General features: G+C 49.4%; 1 protein-coding gene across 1 annotated transcript in view; it reads right to left on the minus strand.

Annotated features, from left to right (window-relative positions):
• The window catches only part of Igfn1 (immunoglobulin like and fibronectin type III domain containing 1), a 29,359-nt gene extending 17,809 nt beyond the window's left edge, over nucleotides 1-11,550 (minus strand). Inside the window, 12 exon segments of the mRNA XM_075988078.1 lie at nucleotides 645-917; nucleotides 2,077-2,245; nucleotides 3,662-3,775; nucleotides 4,743-4,920; nucleotides 5,479-5,524; nucleotides 5,708-5,752; nucleotides 7,066-7,165; nucleotides 8,853-8,992; nucleotides 10,906-11,028; nucleotides 11,436-11,469; nucleotides 11,472-11,516; nucleotides 11,518-11,550. Coding sequence (XP_075844193.1) covers nucleotides 645-917; nucleotides 2,077-2,245; nucleotides 3,662-3,775; nucleotides 4,743-4,920; nucleotides 5,479-5,524; nucleotides 5,708-5,752; nucleotides 7,066-7,165; nucleotides 8,853-8,992; nucleotides 10,906-11,028; nucleotides 11,436-11,469; nucleotides 11,472-11,516; nucleotides 11,518-11,550 — 1,300 coding nt within the window.
• Nucleotides 11,551-25,110: the final 13,560 nt, after the last annotated feature.

Here is a 25,110-nt window from a genome sequence, read left to right on the forward strand (position 1 = left end):
ATGTGGTTTTGACACATATGTCAAGCTGTCAACTTCTCGGGCTGTTGTGGGTTTTTTGTTTGTTTGTTTGTTTTGTTTTGTTTCTATTTATTTATTTATTTTATTGTTGAAAAAAATCCCTCCTACCTGTTTCCCATTTCCCTCCTCCCCCTCCTCTCTCCCTCCCCCATTCCCCTCCCCCCTCCCTTTCAAGACTGAAGAGCAGTCCAGATTCCCTAGTTTTGAAGACCCACTCGTCCTACCCTCTCCCTCACCTATACCAATTCACAGTCTCCTGGGGTCGTTGCTCCCAGATGATAATGCTTAGGGGGACTAGGGTATCTCCTGGTCCAGGAGCTTCTCATCCACATCACAACTAGATCACTGTCACAAGCACTATCCCATGACCTGGAGGTCATCCTGTATCTGAGGCCCCAGGGTAACCCTAAAAGATCTAATAGCAAACACACAGCTGGGTTTGGTTGGGCATGAAGAGGCTGTGTTGTTCTAGATCAAGAGTTAATCAAAGGAGCTTTCCTCGTTCTCTCTGAGTGAGAGGAGCATGCAGAAGCAAATGACAAAGCAGAGGAAATCTCCTGTCCGCAGTCTGAGACCTTGTTGGGTCCCCAGCAAAGGCCAGGGAATTCAGAAGTGTGGCTACTCACCTTCAACCACCAGCCAGGCGCTGGAGGCGTGGAGTCCTGTGTTCAGCGAGTAGAGGCCCATATCTGAGCAACTGGCCCCCTTCACAACCAGCCGGTGGGTTAGCCCATCAGGGGACACAGAGACTTCATATCTGTCACTGAGCCTCAGTGTTCGGTGCTGGAAATGCCAGGCAGCATTGGGACACGGATTGGAGAGTGTGCATTCAAAGACAGCATCACCCTGTTCCTCACAGCGGGCCTCTGCCAAAGGGACCACCACTCTCGGGGGAATGGCTGCCATGGAAACAAGAGGGGGGGCATTAGCTTTGCAACCCAACACAGGGAGGTCTGAGCACCAGGGCTAGGAATTAAGAAATCTAGTTCACACCAGTTTGTCACCTTGGCTGGGTTACTCCCTTACCCCAGCTTCTGCAACCGCCACCAGATCCTTACTGAAGGCATCAGTATGCCCATACACACATAAAACATGGCACTGTAATCATATTATGATAACTGGGTGATCTTAAATTCCTTTCTTACAAACGAGGAGACTGATGCTTATGGAATGTGCCGATCTAGGTTATTCACTGATATACTATTATTCATTGACAATCCCAGCTACTGGAGAGGCTGTGGCAGGGGCACTACCCAGTTCAAGGCCAATCTGCAACATAGGGGGTTTGTGACCAGCCTGGACTGCTTTGGAGAGATCCTGTCTCAAAATAGAATGAAGAGCTGAGGGACTGGCATTTGCCTAGAATGAGCTAGGCCCAAAAATGAAAAAAATGACTTGTCCCATCCTAAGAGTCGGACACTTCACGCCCATGTTCTTCTGCCCGTGGCACATTGTTACTGGGCTTTTGAAGCCCATCCCAACCTCCCAGGCCTGCTGGATGCCCTTTTCTTGTTCTCCATCCTTGGTTCAGCTCTATTCTTTATGACCTGCCCAAAGCTTCCTCCTCTGGCCTCCTCTTATCCTTCCAAGAGGCCCCTGGTTGTGTGCTCTATAAATGAAGCAGACACAGGTCCTCGTGGGCACAGGACAGAGTTCAAGGAGGGGCACTCCCAGGTGGAAAAGGAACACAGGAAGCAGGAATGGAAGCAACCTGAGCTGCACAAGTCTGGCGAGCCCAGGTGGAAATCCTTGCTCGGGAGTTGTGAGAAAGGAGGACATTTATCAGAAGGGGTGATGCTATCACAAAAGGCCATGACCTGGGTCTGGTTTGAAAAAAATTCGGCTGTGACAGAAGGTCTGTGGGAAATGTCATGTATGCCTGTACCCCTGACCCATTCTGTAGAGCCCCGCTGGGTACCAAAGCAGACACATCTGAGTGCATCTTCCTCCTAGTTGCCCTTGCAAGGCAGCCACGTCACATGTACCACCCCCCTCCAGAGCACCAGTATGGGCCTTCTCCTCTCCTCTGTGCAAATTTCTGTGGCAAAGAATACTCACTGCTGGCCTCTAGCTCTGTGGAGAAGACCACAGCATCCTCCACCATGACCTGGTAAAGGCCAGCATCCTCGGGCCGCAGGTCCTGGATCTGGAAGTGGTAGCGTTTTCCCAGTCGTCTCAGACAGTGCTTGGTCTGGTTATCGAAGCCATAGGGGATCATCTCACCATCCTGAAGTCAGAAAGGATGGTTCAGGGCCTCCATGGGTACAAAGATCCTCCTAGCCTAGCCTCACTCTGGCGAGCCGCCAACAGTTTTCTCTACTGGTCAGAGTCAAAGACAACATGATCCATAAGAGATGTGTGGGTTGCAGGATCGGGGCACAGAGCAGAGCCTGGATGTGGAGGCATGGGTCATGAAGTAGGTGGAAATGTATGTTCTAAGAATGTCCAGGCCTCTTTCCATGAGTGGATGCGGAGACATCTGAGATTGCTGGTCCAGATTGTGCTGGGTTGCTTTACAGCCCTGTGTGTTAGCGGGAGAGCTGACCCTATGACCTGGGACCAGTTCTTTCATTCACCGAGGGGAATGTTTGGAAAATATCTTCATGGCTGCACAAAACATAGTCATTTATACATGTGCTCATCCTTGCTTAGCCATACACAGTTTTTCTACTCGCTGAGAATTAGCAATAGCTAACACTTATCAGACGCCTGCTGTGTACCAGGCACTATTTCAGGTACTTGAGACATTCTAATAAAAAGAACAAAGATTCCTGCCCTGGGGAGCTAAAACCCCATGGGAGAGAAAGACAAATTATAAGCACCGTAAATAAGTAAGTGGTTTGTATACGGAAAAACAGAACTAAGAGAACAAAGCAAGCTAAGAGGGTAAGGGGCTCAGAAGCACCAGGGAGGAGCTGGGAACACAGCAGAAGCACTTAGGGGGATGAGGAAAACTAACCACATGGATGTCAGAGGTGAGCACGCTAGGCACAGGGGGCGGTTACAGAGAAGGAACAGGGACAAGGCCAAGGAGCAGGAACAGGGCATCAGGGAAGAAGAGAGAAAGGTGGGAGAAGCGAGGTCGCAGGCCAGACAAGGGTGCACAGTGTCATTTGGGCATTGCGGTATTCTATAAGACAGCTCTTCTGATCCCTTACTTTGTGGATGAGGAGACTGAAGCCCAGGAAAGATATGTAGTCTGAGGTTTAAGCGAGTGTGAGTGTTACAGCCCTGGAGCTGCAAAGGTATCCTGACTTATGAGAAAGCCAGGCTATACCTAGAGCCGCACTAGGAAGCTCTGGAGGGGTAGAGCTGCTCAGCCCTGGAGGGAAAGTATCCTGACTAGTAGGAATCCAGGGTGAGTTTGGCTGCAGAAGGACCATAGGCGTTGCATCCCCCAATCCTACATACCTGTACTGGCTTCTCTGTCTTTACCCCACTCTGCATTAGACACTGTATAGAGTGACAAGTCTGGCTCAAGGAGAGGTAAGAGGTGTCTGGAGACTGTCCAACGCAAAGTGTGACCTAACTCCAACCGGAAACCTCACGGGTGAGTGCTTACCCCTTGGTCTTCTACATGGTTTTATGGGATCCATCATTTCCCTCCCAGGACTCACAACCCCATCAGGTCCTCTAGCCTCACCTTGTACAGGTAAATCTTGCTCCCAAAGTCCTTGAGATCCAGCTCCAGGTCAAACGTGGCGACCCCTTCCTTGGTGACCCTGATGTGTCTCAAGTTGGCAATGGCGTGGACATACTAGAGGGCAGACAAACCTATGAGGGGGGCTCCAAAGCAGTCTCTATGGGGCACTGCAAATCTCTGCAGGTCTGGTCTCAGTCCTGGCCTACAAAATGGCCCTGAAGAGCAGGAATTTTTGGTTCTCAAGTGAGGATACTTAGACCCTCAAGGAAGAAAATTCAAAGATAAAAAGTCAGGCGAGGAAGGAAATCAGGAGAGGGCTCTGGGTATCCATCCATCTGGTCTACCTGCTGATAGCCATTAGGTGACCCTCACCAGACAAAGCCAGGTACTAGGCTCTGGTTGTCCATCCATCTGGCCCACCTGCTGATAGACTTTATGGGGCCATCACTAGGCAAAGCCATGTGCTAGGCCCTGGTTGATACAGGTAAGAAGGATTGAAAGAAAAGCTAAGACCCTAGTTGAGAGGCTGGAGAAGCCACCTTCAAAATGCTACGTACAGAACAATGAAAATAAGTTGTTTTCCAACCCCAGAAGGAAATAACAGACTTATGTCAAGTTAGACGCAAGAAGGAACTTCCTGTGTAGTTTATAAGATACTGGAATCAGAGTATTAGAGTCCTCAAGAAATAAGGCCCCATGTCTGGCAATAATAATAATGAAGACAGCAGTGATGGGGCATTCGTTAGAATCTTACTATGTGTTAGGCTCGAGGCTAATTGATATAAGTACATTCTCTCATTTATCCTCTCAACCCTACAAGGTAGATTTTGCTATAAACACTGTTATACATACGAGTAAATAAAGATAACAAAGCCCTAACTTTTCTAAAGTCCAGAGTGTAGTAAGTATCAGACCCTGGTATCAAACCCAGATCTAGCTTAGAAGGCTGGATCTTTAGCAGAACCTCTCAGTGGGGCTACATGATTGTCTACCATTCTGAGCTTCCAAAGCCAGCTCCTGGTGTGTGAGGGTCCTCCAGGCCTTGTGTTCTGGGCAGGAGGTGGGAGCAGGGTCAGAATACCTGTGCCATTCTGTCTTCCTGTTCCTTCTTCATCTCCTGCAGCTTGCGCAGCATGCCGCGGAAGTCAACGATGCCGTACTGCATACAGATCTTCTCATAGTCCTTACGGTCTGCAGTCATGAGCAGCTGCCACACCTGCGCAGACTCCGTCTTTTTATCAGGGGCTGGAGATGGGGTCCTGGGGATCAAGGCTGGTGCGTCAGAGGCTAGAGGAGTCCCAGGTATTGACCAGCTGACCCTGGCAATCTGGGTGGTCTAGGGAAGCTGTCCTGTGTATACTTGAAGAGCAGGCCCAGAGGCTGAAATCTCTGGGGTAGACTATGGAAGGACCTAGACATTGGATAAGGCAAGCCTTACCCTGTGGCTCAGCTTATAGGAGACTCTGGGCTCCTAACAACCGGTGGTGTTGATTTCTGAGTAGGATGTCTTTGGGTGGCAGTGTGGTTAGGACTGAATTGTTCTACTGCTTTAGCTCATATTTTTTAATCACTGTTCATGCAGTACCTTCCATTTGCAAAGGGGGCTGAGGGAAAAGAATATTGACTCAAGGGTACAAAGCTTTAAAGTGGCCAGATCCAGAATGCCCAGATCTGTGCTCTTCAGGCCCCCCTTCTACTAGTGGCAGTCTGGTTCCTTCCTTTTATCAGAAGTGGAGGGTGAACCCAGTTTGCTTATGGAAGGAGCTGAAGTGAGTACCCTGTGAGCTTCCAAATCCTCCAGGCAGCCCAACACCCACCTCTTTTTCAGCATCTTCCGAAAGTCTATCAGCTCTTGCTTGAGGTCTAGAAAATAAGGAATACGTCTTGAGTTCCAAGTAGGGTTCAAAGCAGGCTATCTGGTCCAGGGCTGGTGATCTGAGATTTATTTTTCCATAAATCGTTAATGCCCACAAGGTGTGTGTGGTTATACCAGATGGGGAGCAGCATGCAAAGGCCACAGGGGCGTGTTTTGACCAATCTACGTACCCTCCTGAGGTTCCATTTGCCTTTTTCGGTTCTTCCGAAAACCCACTGGACCATCCAAGGAGGAGAGGAGAGAGGTGGTGTGCACAGACAGGGAGAGAAGCAAGACACTTGGATGGTCTCTCTGGGAAATGAGCCAAGTCCCAAAGCCCTGGCTCCCACCTGTTCTGTCCTTTAAGACACAACATCTCAGCAGAAGGGAGAGATGAGAGTGAGGGCCTTCCATGAGCTTTGATACATCAAAGCTTCACTGTGAGAATCATTGGACAAGGCGGAAACTCACATGTCTACAGGGAAGTGGCAGGGATACAGGAAGTTGCCACTGGCAACCACAGCAAATTCAAGGGCATCCAAAGAGCAGCTGAGAGTTGCCAGTTCAGATGATGGGACCCGAACTGCCAAACACATCAGACTCTGCTTTTTGACTAATCCCTTGGCCATTTGTAATCCTCTTCTTTGCCACCTGCTTCCAAAGGAAGGTCTGGGGAAACTCAACATGCTTTCCTCGTGCAAATCACAGTTACCATGTGGCATAGTTCTAGACGATGACATGTACACCAACGTGCCTAGTTTTTGAGTCTGGAGCTTTCGCTTCCTTGAGGAGAGAGGCAAGCGTCCTTGCCCCCACCCCTTTCCCTCTCTTCCTATTCAAGTGTGGATTAAATTTGGATCTGCAGTGCTCAGTCAGCCTGCTAAGGATGCAGAGCAGTGAGACAAAAAGAGTCTGCTCTCCTAGGACAGTCAGAGCGGTAGAGTGAGCCCTGGACTTTAATCTCAGAATTTCTTACTCTGTGAAGCAATTCCATATCTTTACTTCTTGGACTTCTCTTGGGTTGTTCTGGTACTTAGAGGCAAGATGAATATGTCAGCTTACTTGAGAGCCTAGGTTTGCTTCCTCAAGAGGTATCAACCTTCCAGTTATTACAAACCAAAAAGTGCAAGGGTCTTCAAACAGCATGCAAACAAAACAAAAATCATCTGTGAGATAGGACTTAGTCTTCAGGCTGCCTGTTTGTTCCCTCTGATGTAGACCCATACAAAATATCTGGTGTAGAGTGGGAAAACTGAGACCCAGGAGGGAAAAGAAAATGACCGAGTAGAAGACGCAGGACTAGAAACCAACACCTGGGGTGTGGCCCTGTTCAGAGCAACTCCCACAGGGTGTGGCTGAAGGCGTGCCTTTCAGGAATTTACAAACTGAGTGCCGCTGGGTGGAGCCAGGGCTCCAGCAAGCGGTGGGGAAAATAGCAGCACAGCCTCCGGGTGCTCCCTCTCCTCCCGCCACCCTGCGGGTCCTCTGTGAGCGTTCTCTGGAGAAAGCTGATGCCCTGCAGGCTGATGGGCTCAAGGGACAAGCCCACCTTCGATGACGGTGAGCCTCACTGAGCACGTGGCTTCTCCGTAGGCATTCACGGCTCTGCAGCGGTACAGATCTGAGTCCTCTCCAGTCAGCTTGTTGATCTGTGGAGAGGCCAAGGGCAAGGGAATAGGGCTAACACTCCCTTCCTCCGTGCACTACACACGGTTGTGTGTTGGAAGTATGAAGTATGAAGATGTACTCTTTCCCCATGGAGCTCACAGTCTTCATCAGGAAATGCAGACATCAGAACAAATTCTGGATCAGGGTAGAGAGAGGATGTTCTTGCCATTGGAGGCAATATGAGTCGCAGGAAGAGCTTGCTTTGTGTGTCAGATGAACCTGGCACTGGAGACTGTCTCTGTCCCGCATTACTAGCTATGGGACCTTGGGCAAGTTCCCTGATCTCTATGAATTTTAATTTCTGAGCTTGTGAGATGGGGATAATAGTAGCTCAAAAAGTAGTGAATGGTCATGATTAACTCATGTCCTCTGTGATAAATGTTTGGCCCAGGGCCTGACACTTGTGTTTCACAGTTAGTGTCTCCAATGTCACTAATATTAACCCTAATTGATTGAGAGGGCAGATGCTGCTTGTTTGGTGACAAGATGGACACATTCCAGTATACCTCCTGTAAGCTGAAAATAATATCAGTTGAAAATGCATTTAGTACAGCTAACCTACAAATTTCGCCCTAGCCTTAACATGAACTAGCGCTTCCCTGAGCCTGTGGTTGGGCAAGATGATTAAGACCATTTAAAAAAGGGGGGGGGGGGTAAATGCTTCATGTAATTCGGTGAACGCAATATGCTATAGAATACAGTTATTCTCTGACTGATGGAGGCTGCAGGTTGCTGTCGTTGCTCAGAGTGGGTGGCTCGCACCTGTGTATTTCTAACCCATGAAAAGATCTAACTGAAAAATTAAAAACTCAGTGTGTCGTTTCTGCTCGATGCACATTGCTTTTCCAGCAACATAGGATCAAAAGCTGTGAGTGGAACTGTGCTGATATCAGGACTGTGCTCGGTTTAAGGTGGGACACTGGCTAACCCCTTTATATGAACTTTTCATTTTTACAACTCCTTAGACTATGGACTGTGATTCTGCTGTTCCATAGGTGAGGAAATAGAGGCAAAAAGAGGCAAGAAGCTAGCTTTCCAAAGTCAAGGTAAGGAGCCTGCAACTGTGACCCAGGTGTGGTTCAGGTGTGCTAGCAGAGGTTTCAGTAAACCTACCAGGGCATCTCCTGACTCGGGAGACCTTGAAGCATGGGTCAAAGTCGAATAGACCCAACTGAGGAATGATCTCTTCCTCCCCTGGGGACTGGACGCTCTTAAGAACTTAAGGGACCGTGGGAGCTCACAGACTCTGGACTGGCAACTGGGGAACCTGCCTGGGACCAAACTAGGCCCTCTGAATGTCGGTGACAGTTATGTGCTTGATCTGTTGAGGGTTGGGGGAGGGGTGCTTGGCAGTGGGACAGGACTTATCCTGAATTCATGAACTGTATTTTTGGAGCCCATTCCCTATGGTAGGATATCTTGTGCATTTTTGATACAAGGGGGAGGTGCTTGGTTCTGCCTCAACTTGGTATGCCAGACTTTCTTGACTCTCCCAAGGGAGGTCTTACCCCCTCTGAGGAGAGGATGGGAGGAGGTGGGGTGGTCGAAGGGGAAGGAGGGGGAATTGAGGCTGCTATATAAATAAAAAGAAACTTTTAAAGAAAAAAAGAATTCAAAGTACTAAGAAGTGATCTATGAACCCTGGGTGGGAATGGCTGCAGCGCTCACCTGCAGCACGTGTTCCTCGCCGCCAGGGGCAGAGGAGATCCTGTACTTGCTGGAGTTGCGGAGGTCCCCTTTGGTGCTTTGCCAGTGCACTTCAGGCCTGGGTTCCCCACAGACCACCGCCCGAAAAATGGCATTCTTTCCTGTGGCAGGAGGAAGCAGCTTGGGGGTAGAGTGGGAATAGGTGTTGTTTAGATTTAAACATCCTCCCTGTTGCAGGCATCCCAGCTCCCTATTCTGAATCCGACTTTGATTCAGAAGTACCCAACTTTGATCCCCTTGACTCAGGACTCATGATGTCAGGTAGAAACAGTTTCCAGGTATCCAGAAGCATTACTGGCCATGCAGAGGCCTGGTGTCCCTAAGAGAAGGATGTGGCTGTGTGGTCTGTGGTGAGGGAAGTAAGCAAGGCTGGAGTGGGAGGCAGATTCCTTTGAGAGTGGGTGCATCAGGAGGCTAAGAAGTCTCCCAAACCAAGGAAGTGTGTGTGAATTTGTGGGTTAGGTTGCTAAGAGGATGGGCAAGGCAAACTTGGCAAGGTTTGGTACTCAGTGGAGCTGGTCCTGAGATGTAGGACTCCAGCTTCAGAAGAGACCTGCAGTTCCATGCAGGGCCAGATGGTGTGGGAGCTACTTCACTCTCACAAAGCCCGGCTGCCTCCTGCTAGGGACATCTCAGCAGAAGAATCTGAAGGTCCCAGGGCCCTCTCTTGTGTCTCTTGACTTTGTTTCAGATTTAGAAAAGTAAAATACCATACCATTATTTTTCTTATACCAGAACGTTAACTAAAATTTACGGCAAGGATTTATGGCCAGGGAAGGAACACCACTTCCCTGGGTGCTACTGTGTGTGTGGCCTTTTAAAATGGCACTCCTGAGCCTAGCCTGTGGACCACTAGACATGTGACTCTTTAGGTTGGAAGAAAAGGTGTGTGTGTGTGTGTGTGTGTGTGTGTGTGTGTGTGTGTGTGTGTGTGTGTGATGTGCGCGCGTGTGTGTGTGGTGAGTGTATGTGTGAGTGTGTGTGTTCACACATGCATTCACAGTCATGTGTATATACATATGTGTATGTGTGTCTAGAGACCAGAAGCCAAGGTGTCTTCCTTGCTCATATTCCACTTTTTTTTCAGCATTTTTCCTTCACTTTTATGTGTGCGGGTGTTCTGCCTTCATGTATGTCTGTGCACCATGTGTGTGTGATGCCCTCAGAGACCAGGAGAGGGCATTGGATCCTCTGGAACAGATCTTACAGATATCAGCTGCCATGTAGGTCCTGAGAATCAAACCTTGGTCCTTTAGAAGAGCAGCCAGTAGTCTTAACTGCTGAGCCATCTCTCCAGCCCTTCCATCTAATTTTTTGGGACAGGGTCTGAAGACCTTAAACTTATCAGTTGGCCAGACTGACTGTCCAACAAGGCCCTGGAATCCTGCTCACTTTTCCTTTCCAATATGGGGACCACAGGCACAGTTGTGTGCAACCCAGCGTCCAGACAGGGTTTCTCTGTGTAACAGGCCTGGCTGTCCTGGAACTCACTCTGTAGACCAGGCTGGCCTCGAACTCACAGAGATCTGTCTCCCAAGTACTGGGATTAAAGGCGTGTGCCACCACTGCCCGGCTCAGTGTCCAGCTTTTTATGTAGGTCCTAGGAACCCAAGCTCAGGTCCTCAGGATTGCATAGCAGGGACTTTACTGACAGTCGCCCTCTCTGCCCTGGGAGAAGAGGTTTTTACATAGCCTCTTCCTGTAGATGACTTTGAGGCAGGAAAAGGAGAGAAAAGAACCTGGGGGCCTGCTCCCCAGCTAGTATCAGCCAGCCCTTGTTCCCCTACATAGTGTGAACTTTCCTTGCTCCCTTTCCCCCATAGTCTCCTCGGGCTTCTGTCCCTCCTAGGGATGCAGGAAAACATACACCACTGAATATAGGAAGGATGGAGGCACAGATAATGGACGTAGGAGGGATAGAAAGGTTAGGTGGCCAAGCCTTCTTCCTTGTGCTTTCTGGAGAGTGGGAGAGCAGGGACCATGACACCCTCGGCAATATCCACTACAATCTCACCCTCTGGGAGAGCCAAGGTGACAGGTTTCTGCTTGAAATCTGGTGTGCTGCAGCCCTCGGGGATCTCATCCACCAGCTGCCGGATGCTCACCCCAGGGATGGAGGACTTCTTAGGGGGCTTTCCTGGAGAGGGGAGGAGGAGTCCATCTTGTTCTTCCTCCCACCCAGTCAGGTAACCAGGTCCCCCATTCCTCTAGCTGTCGAGGCAGACTTTTCCCTCCCACCCGTTGTCTGCAAAGGATGCCTTTAAGCTTTCTAGTGGGAATCTGGTAGTTCCTCTCTGGTTGTGTGCCCCTTGGAACACTCTGGGTATGTCAGTAGAGATAAACCAGGGAAAGGAGCATAGGAAAGGGCCACGCTTCAGAAAGCAGAAGGTCAGTTTGTGTGGAGGCTCAGTAAAGCCGAGCAAAGTCCACACTGAAGGAGCGGAGATGGTGCTTTCTCAAAGAACCCTGGGCTGGACTTCCTCCCTGCCTTCTACCCGTGTGAGGAAGAACAGTGAGGGGTGGAGGGGCAGCTAGCTCTCTTACCTGCCATACTTCCAGCTTCTCCTTGCTCTTCTGAGGGTGGAAACTGATCTCCTGAGGGTGGCAGATGAATTGCTCGTGAAAGGCCTGGGTTAATGTCAGCCTACCTCTGCTACATCATCACGGGTTCCAGCCAGGATCTAAGATGGATGTTGGGAATAGGTGATGCCCCTAAGAGCTTGTCTAACACCCCAAATGAAAATGATCACTTTCCCCACCCCCTAGAAACAGCTCCATTAGACCGATTTCCTGGGGACGTTTCCAGGGAAGAAGTAGGTGCTGCCCAGTGTCTGAGGAAAGAGAACCATGGTGTCTGGACTGCACACTGTACTGATGGCCTGGTGGGACCCAAGCTCTTCACCATTCAGAGAGTAAGACCAACCTCATTCAGGAGACTCGTTCAACAGCAGTGCCCCCTCAACTTTGGAAAGCAGATTCCCCACCAAGCTCTTGAGTTTTTTACTGGAGTCCCAGAGCCTTTTACCTCCCATCGTAACCAATGTGGAATCCTTCAGCTCTCCAGGTCTGTGGAGCTAAGACCCTGATTTAGTGACTCTGGAGATCCACTCTCCCCAAGCCAATAAGATCATCAGAAACCCATCCTCTTCCCTGTGAACTACAGCGTCAGATGAACAGGAGTGTGTCCTCTTCTTCCAAACAGGCCCCCCATCCACTCCCCTCAGCTTCCTTTTACTGCACCCATCGGTTACCGTCCATAGGGAAGGAGCAGGGTTGGCTCTGGGGAAGGATGAGACCTATGAATGAGTTAAAGGGAGACTTGCGAGAATCCTCCATCAATCCCACCTCCTGAGAGGTTGATGCATGGCCAAGTGGTCCAAGGTACTTCCTGCCCAAAGAACCCAGCCATCAGTACAGAACCACACATGACCGAGCAGATTCCACACTCCAACTGATATGCTTTCTTCCACAACTGCCCACTTGCTGCCACTTCTGGCCCCCACTCCAGCCCAGTCATGGCCTCCCCATGTGCAGGAATGCCACAGTGTGCCAACTGCGTTCTGGAGCGGTCACAGACACCACAGGAGCCATAGCCACTGCACTGAAAAGGGTCACAGGGGTAGACAGGAGAGGGGACAACTTGGACAATCAGGCTCAGATGGCTAAGTGTGGGAAGATACCCCAAGATTCCCATTCCTCCCTCCCTCAGGTCAGTATCTGACAAAGGGAAGCACTGGCCCCAGCCACACTAGAGGTGGAGTTTGGCACAGCCACCTTCCTTATCACCATCACCATTAGCTCCAGTAGATCTTGAAGCTATTTGTCACATGTCAAGAATAATCCAGATACCAGCCCCTTACCTTTGCCTCCTGCAGGTCCAGGTAAGAAGCAAAGAAATAGGAGCCTGTGGTCCTCAAAGGTCCAGTATCCTGCTACTTTGGGAATAATCTAGAAGAAGTACAAACCCAATGACTAATGAGAGAAGTGTTTGCCTAGAGAACAGAGGGATGTAGACTTATTTAGATGGGATGGGACAGGGGATTAATTCTTCCCTCCATGATTTATTTCTACATTTGGGAAGACTCCATACTATTACCAACAAATGCACTCATTTCAGCCTATCCCAACCAGACACTGAGTTTGGGGCCGAGCTGCGTCTCCCTTAACTCTTCCCAGATCTTTCTCATGATCTCATACGCTGCCCCAGAACCTGCTCCATTCTGCCAGCCTAGGTCCCTGCTACCTCAAACTTCTCAAGAGAAAGAAAGAACCAAATAGGGTTCCTTTCGACTGCTTTGGCCTTAAGGTTGCTACTCTGAACTGCTAGTAAGATTTTTAACTTAGGGGCTGGAGAGATGGCTCAGTGCTGAAGAGCACTGGCTGTTCTTCCAGAGGACCTGGGTTCGATTCCCAGCAACCATGTGGCAGCTCACAGCTGTCTGTGACCCCAGTTCCAGGGAGCCAACACCCATGACAAAACACCAATGCACATAAAATGAAAATAAATAAATTTTTTAAAAACAAGTTGTTTAACTTGGTTATCATAGTGCATTCTCCACCAGGCAGTGCCTGGGAAAACCAGACCCAGGGCAGAGCCACACAGACAGAACCCACTGAAATTCCCTCCTCCAGGGTGTCCTGGGGTCCCCTAAGAGGTGTTCAAAATGCACCCCAGCCTGTGGTTAGTCAACCAGATATCTTTGGGGCTTGTCTCATGACTACTGTCTGCTCTTTCCTGAGCAGAGTTCAGCGCCTCCCTCCCTGCCCTTCCCAGGCCAGCTGCAAGGCCAGGTACAGGGACACAACGCTCACTCACCTGAATGGCCCACCAGCCTCCAGCCTCCTCACACTCCTTCCTCCCTCTTTCCAGCTGCTGCTGGCTGCCAGAGACTTTGAGCCGGCTGGCGTCTGGTGGTGGACAGGCAGAGCAGGAACAGATGTAGGTCATGGCAGGAGCCTTGCTTGCTCTCTGTGCCCCTCCCACTCATCCCATCTCCTCCTCCTCTGGCCCAGGATTGGCAGGGCAAGGCCCCCAGGGCTAAGGGACCAGCTTGGGGGGAGGCCAGAGATAGAAGGGTCCCGTGGCATCGACTGGTCCAGCTCATGTTTGCAGAGTCTTAAGCTCTTCACCAGATCAGCTGGGGTACATTTGCTCCACAATTCCTCATTTATCTGACCCCTTTGAGTGGGGGCGTTTTCAACATGCTCAGCCTCCAATTTTCAGTTAAGCTCATCCCATGGGACCCTTGACACAGTAAGTCTCACTGATACATAAAGCCACTGTCCTTTTGATAATTGTATCCCATAAGGGTACTAAACAGTCAACAAACTTTGAGATTGAGTCACAAGACCCAGAGAGACTAAAGTGCGGAACCCAAAGGCTAAACCCCAGACTCAGGTACTGTTAGGCCCTGGGTATACAAGCTTAAGCAAACATCGGGTCCTCTGCTCATGAAGTCTAATGGGACAGAGAGATGTTGACCAGCCAGTTACAAACTGTGAACAGTCTCTGAAAGAGCAAGCCAAGTATGCCTGAGGATAGAAAGCTAAGAAAGGGCAGCCCTGGCTGAGTTTGGACAGATAGGGTCTGGAAGCCGCTGTAGGATTCTGACTTTTCTGGGAAAGACTGTTGAGTGATGACGGAATCCAACTGGGTTCTAACAACGTTTACCCTGGCTGCATAAAGAAAGAACTGGAGGACGATAAAAGATAGATACAGAATCTGGTCTCCAGGAGGCCAGTCATGGAGCCGCCAAGCATCCCTGCTTATGGTAGGAGGTGGGAGAGAGGCTATGAACATGGCCTCCAAGCGACCCATAGTATTTCAGATGTCTGCTGGTTCTCGGGGAGGTGATGCCCTCTTCTCCAAGGTCTAGGGATGGCCATGAGTTGATTTTTACTACAGGCTAACATCTATGCCCTATGTTTTAAGAGTAGCCATGTTAAGGGTGTTTCTGTTCTGTGCATGGCATCACTCATTGCAGTAAGAAGGGAAGTTTGGGTCTCCATGGAACAACAGGAGTCAAGTCACGCCCCTGACCTCATAGCCTATTCTCAAATATGATACTCAGTAACATTTAGTGAGCCATGTCAAAGTGAGAACCTCCAACTGTGCAGGAGGCCCTGTGCAAGAGATTGATAGTGTTCCCTGTTGGGGCAGCCAGGAGGGAGAGGACATAGTGCCCAGCCCGTCCCAGTTATGGTAAGCAGCAGGAGGCCCAGGCACCATGAAGGTTCCCCTCTGGGGCCCTCTAACCTCCACACAGCATAGAATGGCTGATAGGGTCTCTGACTTCCCAGTGCTAGCATCCAATAGTCCTGGGTTTGCTGCCTGAGTTTCACAGGCTTGAAAAGCAGGTGATTCCATGTAACTTGATTCACGGGCCACTATTGCTCCATGCTGTGGTGTAAAATGTTTTTGCTCAGCTGGATGAGACAACCCAGGATGCTCCATATCTTCCTCTCAGCCCCATGGGTCCAAGGAGATGGGTTTTTTTAAAAAGCAAAGTTCTAGTAAAAGGCCTGGAAGCATGTACGCCGCATGTCATGTACCACACACACACACACACACACATATACTACACCACCACATACTACACCACACAACACACCATATACACCATACCACATACCACACTACACCACACATACACCATACCACACAACACACCATATACACCATACCACACATCACACTACAACACACCACACAACACACCATATACACCATACCACACACCACTCTACACCACACATACACCATACCACACAATACAACACATACACCATACCACACAACACACCACATACATCATATCATACACCACATACACCATATCACACACCGCACAACACAACACATATGCCATGCCACGTGCCACACCACACAACACAATACACCACATACACCATACCACACACCACACCACACACACACCATGGAGGGTAGTTGTTGGATTCTCATGAGAAGTAGAAAACCATGTGTTCCCCGAGAAGATGACGTCAGGGAGCCCATACGCAAGACTCTGCTCACCACAGCCTTCACCCAGAACATCTGAGTTGTGAGGCCTGATGAAGACATCTTTCCCGGTGTCTCACGCCTGTCCTCCCTTGGTCATTGTCCAGGATGTTTTAGGGCTACTACTTCCATAGAACCATCCACCCTTCCCAGACTCCCAGCTCCATTTCAGGAAGTTGCGCCTCCTGGTCTCAATCCAGCCAATGGGTCATCATCAGACTGTGTATCTCACAACCTCAGGGTAGTGAAGCCTCAAAGGAATGGGGATCTCGGAGACCCCCAAGGGCACTTTCACCCTTACAAAGCCGCTTTCAGCAGTACAGAAACTGGAAAGGTCTCGCCAAGCAAGCCCTGCTGGCCTCAGGGCTGTAAATGGGGACTCTCTTCACTCCCAAAAAGGAGAGGCTGGGACAGGGTCCCTGCGTAGTTTGTAGGAGGTGTGAAGCCACTTATAGGTACAGTTTATTAGCTCAGTGAAGGTTCTCATCAAAGATCAGAGCTGGACAGGGCCTCATGGGGCATCTAACAACAATAAAAGGACAGTTTTTGACCTTTATAGAACTCTTGCTATATGCTAGACTGTTTTTTGAGTCTTTAAATATATTATCTAGGGGATGGAGAGACAGGCTCAGTGGTTAAGAGTGTTTGCTGCTTTTGAAGAGGATCAGAGTTGGAATCCCAGTACCCAACCTGAGATCATAACTACCTATAACTTCAGCTCTAAGGCATCCAATGCCCTTTTCTGGTCTCTGGTCACCTTCTCCTTCACATAGATGTACAGATATACAACACATACACACATAAATACAAATAAAGTCTTAAAAATCTTATTAGCCAATGTAATTGTTTACAACAAACCCTTAAAGTAAAATAATTGCTAACCCCATTTACAGAAGGGGAAGCTAAGACACAAAGCTCACACAGCTAGTGAGTGGGTCTGGACCTCAGCCAACCCTGCACCCTTGAGTGGCATTCTGTGGATCCAGTGCAGCTCCCTCCTTTTCTGAGCCAAGTACCAGGACATGGCAGGGAGAAGCGCTAAGCAGCCAGGTTCAAGTCCATGGTTGGGGAGAGGCACCAAGCGTCAGATCACTCTGGAAACCTGTTCCCTCCATCTCCATCAGACTGACGGGGTAACTGTCCCCCTTCTGCTGCACAGGACACTAGCCAGCTCGGCTGGACATCATTGCTGATGTACAGTTGGGCATTTCATGAGACCTCTGCCGGTTCCTATAAAATCACAGCACTTGTTATTAGAAACAGACTCTGTCTGGGGTAGGCTGGCGGGGATTCTCTCTTCCTGGCTCTCCCGCCCACACAAGGAGCTCGTATACCACTAATATAAGCTTTTTATAGCATTCAAAGCCTTCCTGCCCACTGACACCTCCTCACCTGACTTGCTCTCCAGCTCAACAAGCTGCCCTCTCCCTTGACTTCATTCGCCCTCCTGTCCGAAATGCTGGCCTTGCCACATGACCCCCCCCCCCCATTCAGTGGCATTTCCACAAGACTGCAGTTTTGTGTCTCAGGACTGTCCTAGAGGCATGCTCTGTCTCCCTCGGTCCTGAAAATTTCCCAAGGGACAGACAGTACCTCTCCTTCCATGACACTTTTCTCCACAGAGCCTCCACCCAGGCCGTCTTCACTTACTGTTTCCCCGAGGCCGGAGCCCCGGGATGTGGAGAAGCTATCCACCCTCCCCCTTCCCACTCTACACTGAGGAGCTCCCTTTATGAAGAGAGTCCTGGTCAACCACTCGCTTAGCAGACACCATATAGGGGCCTCCCGCCCTGTTCTTTGACAAAACAGGAAAGAGCCCAGCAAGAGCACCCATCCTATGGGCTCCAGGAGCAAGGCTGACGTGTCCTCTGTACTTTCCTGCGGCGTTTGGTGTTCACTTGAGAACGGCTGGGGAGCGATGGGAGGTGCATAAGTAGAGAGATAAAATATACTGCTTTAGAAAGAGCTCCCAGGTATTGCCCTGTCTCCATCCATTAGCTTGACACTCCTGAAGATAGAGGCGGTGTCTTCTATATCAGACTGGGGGCACCAAGGGCAAGGACTCTCAACTCCCGTGCTTAAGCCTGAACGCACACTCAGAGATGGTTTCAAGCTTGTGGCCTGATGGGCCTGGTGTAGAAGCTGAGGCCTAGAGGGGGCATGAGTTGTCCTTGGGGATCTTCACCCCTGCTGGCCAGGTGGGACCCAGGATCATGGGGGAGAGATCCTATGACCTAATGCCTCTGTCCCGAGTATGGCTTCTTCCTTAGCATCAGCTGTTCCCCTTCTGGCACCAACTTCCCAGATTCCCAGCAGCCTAGCTGCCTGCAGCTGGTTGTAAAGATCAGCTGAAACCCTATCTCCGGTCAGTGGCTTGGCCCTGGAGCTCTGGCTAGTGTTGGGTACCAGAGATGGGCTAGGCTGAGGACTCAGCAGGGGGCTGGCCTGGGAGGACTGCACCCCTTTAGTTCTTGGGAAAGTTTGCCCTTGGGAGATAGGCTAGGACCCTTCCCATAGAGCTGGAAGACAGGAGGCCCCTTCCTTGATCGCCCCTAGTTCCCATGTGTGATGGCAGAGGCAGACAGCTGCTGCCTGAGGGGACACTGTCAGGTCACCAGTGGGTAGCATCTGTTGCTGCTGTGATGGACTCCAACAGCTACTCTCTGAAGCCGAGATGGAAGCTAGCGTGCCTAAAGCCTGCGCTGTGTGTAACTGTGCCAGGCATTCGGTGTTCCGGCCTCTTGTTGGTGCCTCCTTTAATTGTTCTCCCCTATGGGTCACAGGCAAGATGCTTGCACAGCATCGTCTCTGCTTAGCCCGATCATTTTCAGATCTTCAGTGTGGACTTTGATCGCCAGGGCAACATAGCAATGCTCTTGCCATTCAAACCATGTTATCCATGTGTGATGATTACATGAGGGCGAGTGCCGATTGCTCCTCTTCTCACTTTAAGGTAAAAGCCCTGAAAAGAGGATCTGCTCTTGTTTATTGAATTGAAAATAGTTCTTGGTATTCATTTTGTTTGTTTTGTTTTGTTTTTTGAACGGTTGGCACCTAAGAGCATTTCTGTCTTAGTTAGGTTTCTCTGGCTGTCTTAAAATTCTGACCAAAATCAACATGGAGGAACAAAGGGTTTGTTGGGCTTAAAAGTCACAGTCTATTATGAAGGGAAGCCAGGGCAAGAGCTCAAGACAGGAACCAGGAGGCAGGAACTGAAGCATAGGCTATGGAGGGGGCCTGTTTACTGGCTGGTTCTTCATGGCCTAAGAAACCACAAACAGTCGTGGTTCTTCAGTTCTTCAGACTCTCAGTTTTGTGAAGCCACTGTGTGGACGCACTGTCAAGTGAGTTCCAATCAGAGGCACAAATCAGCCACCAGACGCCAAAGTCCTTTTCCATTATGGGCATTGGTGAGACTCAGCTGGCTCCTGTCAGTCCCAGGGACAGGCATCTAACAGACAGGTAGTCCCTGGGGCCACTCCAAGTTAGTTGGGGGATTCCCTGGGCACTTTCCAGAATTAAATGCTGGGAGGTGGGAGATAGGAGTGTTTCAGGAAAAGGAGCCTAAGAGAGGAGAACATGGTGGGGGTCTGAATCAGCCGGGGCAGGCTGGGCAGCTGGGCAGCAGAGCAGCAAAGGGTTCAGAGCCAAATAAGGACTTCCCACCTTTGACAACTGGCCCTAGCAGGAGTCCTCTGCTCATGAGAGAGCCTCTCTCTCTCTCTCTCTCTCTCTCTCTCTCTCTCTCTCTGTGTGTGTGTGTGTGTGTGTGTCTGTCTGTCTGTCTGTCTCTCTCTTGTCTCTCTTCTCTGTCTGTCTCTGTCTCTGTCTCTGTCTCTGTCTCTCTCTCTCTCTCTCTCTCTCTCTCTCTCTCTCTCTCTCTCTCTCATTCTATACATGGTCAAGGCCCCGTCTAGAGAGGAGAAGGCTGTCCACCTGGCTCCACTCCCAATGATCCTGCATCATCAGCTGGTGCTCTCCCTACCTTCACCTCCTCTCATTCTCAATTCCCTACCAACAAAATAAGAATCCCACCTCACAGGGGATGTGCCACCCTTACGTGATGCTGGCACTCGGGGCACTTAAAACCACATGTATCTGCTTACTTGTTTATTACTTTGGGAGGTGTGCTTCAGTGCTTGTGTGAGGTCAGAGGACAACATGGAAGGAGTTGCTCATGGGAGCGGCAAGCGGTGGCACTCATGCTGGACTGTAGGTCTGATATGAAAGTGACTTTGGCTTTGACCCTGAATGGAAAGTCACTGTAGGGTTCTGAGCAGAAAGATGATGAGACACAGCACAACACTAAAGGAGCTCTCCGGCTTCTGGATGGAAGTCAGACTGAAGGGAAGGAAGGTAGACGGAGGTAGGGCAGGCCTGTCACTCACCCACACGATCTAGGAGAGAGACGACCAGCATGGGTGCAAGTGGTGAGCAAGCCCAGGGCTGGATGTGTACGTGCGGGCCACAGGCTCTGCTGCCATGCCAGGCTTCTTGTTCTACAGTTAAGTAGTTGTTGGGAGGGGTTGTCTAACCCACTGATGGACAGTTCTCTGGGGCAAGGATCGACGGTGCATTTCCTGCACTGAACCTAACTCAGCACCGTAGTGAAGCAAGATGCAGCTGAGCATCTTCTTGGTGCTCATTTGGCTCCAAAGACTCTTCCCCCATCCTCCCTTCTGCTCAATTGGCCTGACTCCACAGCAAGTGAAGGCCAGCTAGGGTCAGCTGGATGGGGCTGTAGCCACTGGAAACAAAGGGACAGAGAATGAGATAGAGGTAGAGACAGGAGCAGAGGGAAAGGAGAGGTGAGAATTGTCTTAGTTAGGTTTCTATTGCTGTAATAAACACCATGAACAAGCACGCTTGGGAAGAAATGGGTTTGTTTGGCTTAGTCCCCAATCACAGTCCATCGTGAAGAGGAGTAAGGCAAGAACCCAAGGCGTGAACCTGGAAGGAAGGACTAAAGCAGAGACCATGGAGAGTGCTTCTTATTGCCCTGTTCCACATGGCCTGCTCAGCCTGCTTTCTTATACAGCCCAGCTCGGGTAGCACTGCCCACAGTGGGCTGGGCCTTCCCACATCAGACACTAATCAAGAAAATGTCGTACAGGCTTGCCTATGGTCCAATTGGATGCAGGTATTTTCCCACTTGAAATTACCTCTTCCTACATGGCCCTGTCTTGTGTTAAGTTGACACAAAACTTGTCAGGACAGTGAGGAAGACATGCTTAGCCAGTGGCCTGAAAAATCACGTGTTAACAACAGGAAGGTGTGACGGGGCAGTAAGTCACAAGGCTGAGGCCCAACAGTGAGAACGTAGAGCCTGGGCTCTCCTACATGACAACTCACGCCTGACACGGGTGCAGCTGCTCCGCTGAGAAGAGCCACACGGGTTCACTGGGACGGTGGGGACAGACTCCATCAGAAACCTAAAAGCTGTGCAGTTGGGGGATGTACTCTCCAGAGGCCCTGGGGGTCAAAGTTCCACACCAACCTTCTGTCTGTAGCCTGGCAGTTCTGGTACCAGGAGATTGGATCCTTAGGGGCAGAGCTCAGTGCACTGTAAGCATAATCCTTAGGGGCAGAGATCAGTGCACTGTAAGCATATCACATGCTTACCAAATGACAGCGCCGAGGAATAGCAAGGGGAGGCAGAGCAGGGTTGTGAGCATGGACGCCGCAGGACGATGGGTGCTGGGGCTAAGCTCACTGCCCAGCACAGCTGACTCAGAACTTGAGGCAGACTGTCCCTACTGACTGGCCACAGCAGCTGTCATTGACTGGCTACAGATTTAGCGCCTCTTACTCTGGCCATGAATGAGCTGTCTGGGTGCTGAGGCGATTGCTCAGCGTGTCTGCTAGGGATGACCTGCAAGGTAAGGAGAAAAAAGAATCATCCGGGATTGGGCAGAGGGTGGGGGGTGTCTTCCATGGCACGGAGGTGTGGAGACTCTGAAGATAAAGAAAACCTGGAAAAATCAAAATCAAGACACTGTCCCAAGAGCCTCTCAAGGAGGCAGAGAGAGGTCTGGGGTGGAAAGAGAACGACGCTCTTGTTTGCTATCTATTTTAATGCCCCATAAACATGCTTTGATTGTAACCAAGGCTTGCTTTGCTCATAACCAGAATCTGGCTGGGCTGCCAGAATGGTTCATTCTGGTTGTCCCCAAGGATACCTCATAGGTCCTCTCATCAAAGGCCATAACTCCTGGCAACAAGCCTGGCGCTGCACAAGGGACGGACTTCTGGGCATTGATGGCAGGTCTCAAAAAGAAGGGTAAAAAAAGATCAGAGCTGGTTCCCAAAGGGATGAGAGATGGACTTGGTGAGAAGTGGTCAGAGCATACTGAGGACACGTGTCTCCTTCTTGTCCCCTAAAGGGGTTAAATCAGCTCCCTTTAGAGGGCGGGGTTTGCCTCAGGCGAATCCCGGCCAATAAAGAGTGCGCGGAGAGGCGGCTCGGCCCCTTTTGTTCCTCGCTACCTGTGCTACGCTGGAACTTTGGTTCAGTAAGTTTAACAATAAACTGGTAAATATTCTTTGATATCTGCATTGCCTTTATTCTGTGCCGGTACATCTGGCGCCTCCCCCGTGGGGCTTTGCCGAGAACCGGCCCCGAATTGGAGTCTCTTGCACCCCGAGCCGCTGCAGCGGTCTCTCTGGGCGCACGCTGAAACGGCTGAGATTCTGAGCGGCCAGATTTCCCGTGCGCAACCGCCTGCCGGCGCGCGCGCTGCCTGTGTCTGCTCCCCCTCCCACCACCCCCACCGCCGCCAGCGCTCAGGTCACGTGACAGCGGCCTGAGAGCCCCGGCAAAAAATACTTATCAGCTTGGTGTCTGTTTCAATTTTGTTTTTGAGTCCTTTTATTTCAGATTTAGGACACGTGGATTCAACTGGGCTCTTTCGCCACCACTGGCAGGAACCAGTTATTACAGGTAAGAGAACTTTTTCTTTTCTAAATAATGTCTGACAACGTGACCGCAGCCTATTTCAATAGTTCTTTTGAATGCACCATTTGGGAGATCTTACAAGAGGTGTCTACCACACCACATATATGGATATTCCTGGGATTCTTAATTTTCCTTAGCACTATTTGGTTTGATAATAGGAAAATGATCAAATCTCTTAAGGCAGAGGTTGAACGTTTAAAAACTATTGAGAGTGACAACAATCTTCTCAAGAATCAGTTTGAAGTTCTCCAGGAAGAAAACAAATCTTTGTTTAAAATGACTCGGTTAACTGAGCAAAATCTAAAAAAAGTACAGGTTGATGTTAAGGAGAAATTCATTACTATGGAAGAAGGAACAGCTGAATTAGATCGTAAGTTTCAGCAGTCCCTTTCTGATGTTAAGGAGAAATTCATTACTATGGAAGAAGGAACAGCTGAATTAGATCGTAAGTTTCAGCAGTCCCTTTCTGTAGGAACTGAAACGTTAACTGAGAGAATCAAAACTGCTGAATGTGACAATCGAATTTTGTCTAAAGCGTATGACAGATTGGCGGAAAGATTGTCAATACAAGAAGGCACGGTTTATGCCATAAAAATTATGTCCAAAGATGACAAGTTATCTCTACTGGACAAATTTCATACTCTAGAATCCTCAATGAAGGCTTTAGAACATAATTCTGGGCAGGAGATTCAGACATTACAAAAAGCAATGGTGAATAGAATTGAAAAGATTGAGGAATTTCTAAATTCTGATGAAGAAGAGCAAAGGGTAGAGAGGCAAATTTTAACTACATCTGTGGATAAATCCCTCCGGGACAATTTTCACAAAGCTCTACCTACAACTCTACATGCCTTTCCTGTAGTAACAACAGAAAAGGTGGTTGGTTCCAGAAACCCTAGGGTCATCAAGGAAGATACATGGGAGCCTGTCCGTATGAATGATCTCAAAGAAATTAAACAGGCCATCATGTCTTTTGGGATGCACTCCCCTTTTGTTAAAGAGATGCTAAAATCTTGGGCCACAACAAGCAAAGCAACCCCCTTGGACTGGCTCCAGCTGAGCTCCGCGGTCCTTGAGAGTGGACCGCACTTAAAATGGAAATGCTTATTCAGGCAAGAGGCTAGACTTTTAGAACAGCAGGAAAAGGCGAAGGGAATTGACGTTTCCCTAGATAAAATTCTAGGTGAAGGGCTCTTTTCAGACCCTCAGGAACAAGCTAATTTGGATGAAAACATACTTTCTATGTGTACTACAGCAGCCTTAAGGGCTTGGGACAGAGTACAAGACCCAGGACAGAGAATGGAATCATTTGTCACAGTTAAACAGGGTCAGAGAGAACCCTTCAGTGACTTTTTACAAAGATTAACTAAAGCTGTACAAATGGGGATACCTGACCCAGAAGCAAGACGTATAATAATTGAGTCTTTGGCCTATGAAAATGCTAATGTGGAATGCAAAAGGATCTTGAGGCCTTTAATGTTCAGATCAGCGTCCTTGGAAGAATGGGTCTTGCATACACTAGATGTTGACACATTTGACTATGGCACTGAAGCATGGGTAGAAGAAGCAATTTCCAATGGTAAAAGGAGACACCAGAATACCAAATGTTTTAATTGTGGCAAAATGGGTCATATGAAAAGGAATTGTAAACAACGGGTTTTCACAAATAATAATAATGCGTCTTCTAGAAATAACAGGAATAGAAGGAATCAGCCTTCAGGTTTATGTAGAAGATGTGGGAAGGGCAGACATTGGACGAATGAATGCAGGTCTACAAGAGATAGACAAGGCAACCTGATACAGACGGGAAACGTGAGAGGGGGGGCCTCTCAGGCCCCCATGGCAAACATGGTTCAGACATTCCCAGTTTCTGCAGAGAACATGCCTCGTCAGGACAATTAGAAAGCCACATGCCTACTGTTACAAGCAATAGTAATCAGAAAGATGAGTTACGTGTGTTTTGGCAAACTTCTATAAATGATCAAAGACCTAAGCTGAGAGTGTGTGTAAATGGCATTTTTATTACTGGCCTACTGGACACAGGTGCTGATGTAAGTATCATTACCCCAGAATCTTGGCATCCATATTGGCCTCTTCAGAATGTAAATGTTCAGCTCCTGGGAATTGGAACCCTATCTCGAGTAAGGCAGAGCACGAGATGGGTTGAATGTATAGGGCCTGAGGGACAAATAGGAAAATTAAGGCCTTATGTAGCCAATATTGCAATGAATTTATGGGGTCGTGAC

This window comes from Microtus pennsylvanicus, chromosome 10 (assembly GCF_037038515.1).
Source record: "Microtus pennsylvanicus isolate mMicPen1 chromosome 10, mMicPen1.hap1, whole genome shotgun sequence".
In the NCBI taxonomy this organism is placed as follows: Eukaryota; Metazoa; Chordata; class Mammalia; order Rodentia; family Cricetidae; genus Microtus; species Microtus pennsylvanicus.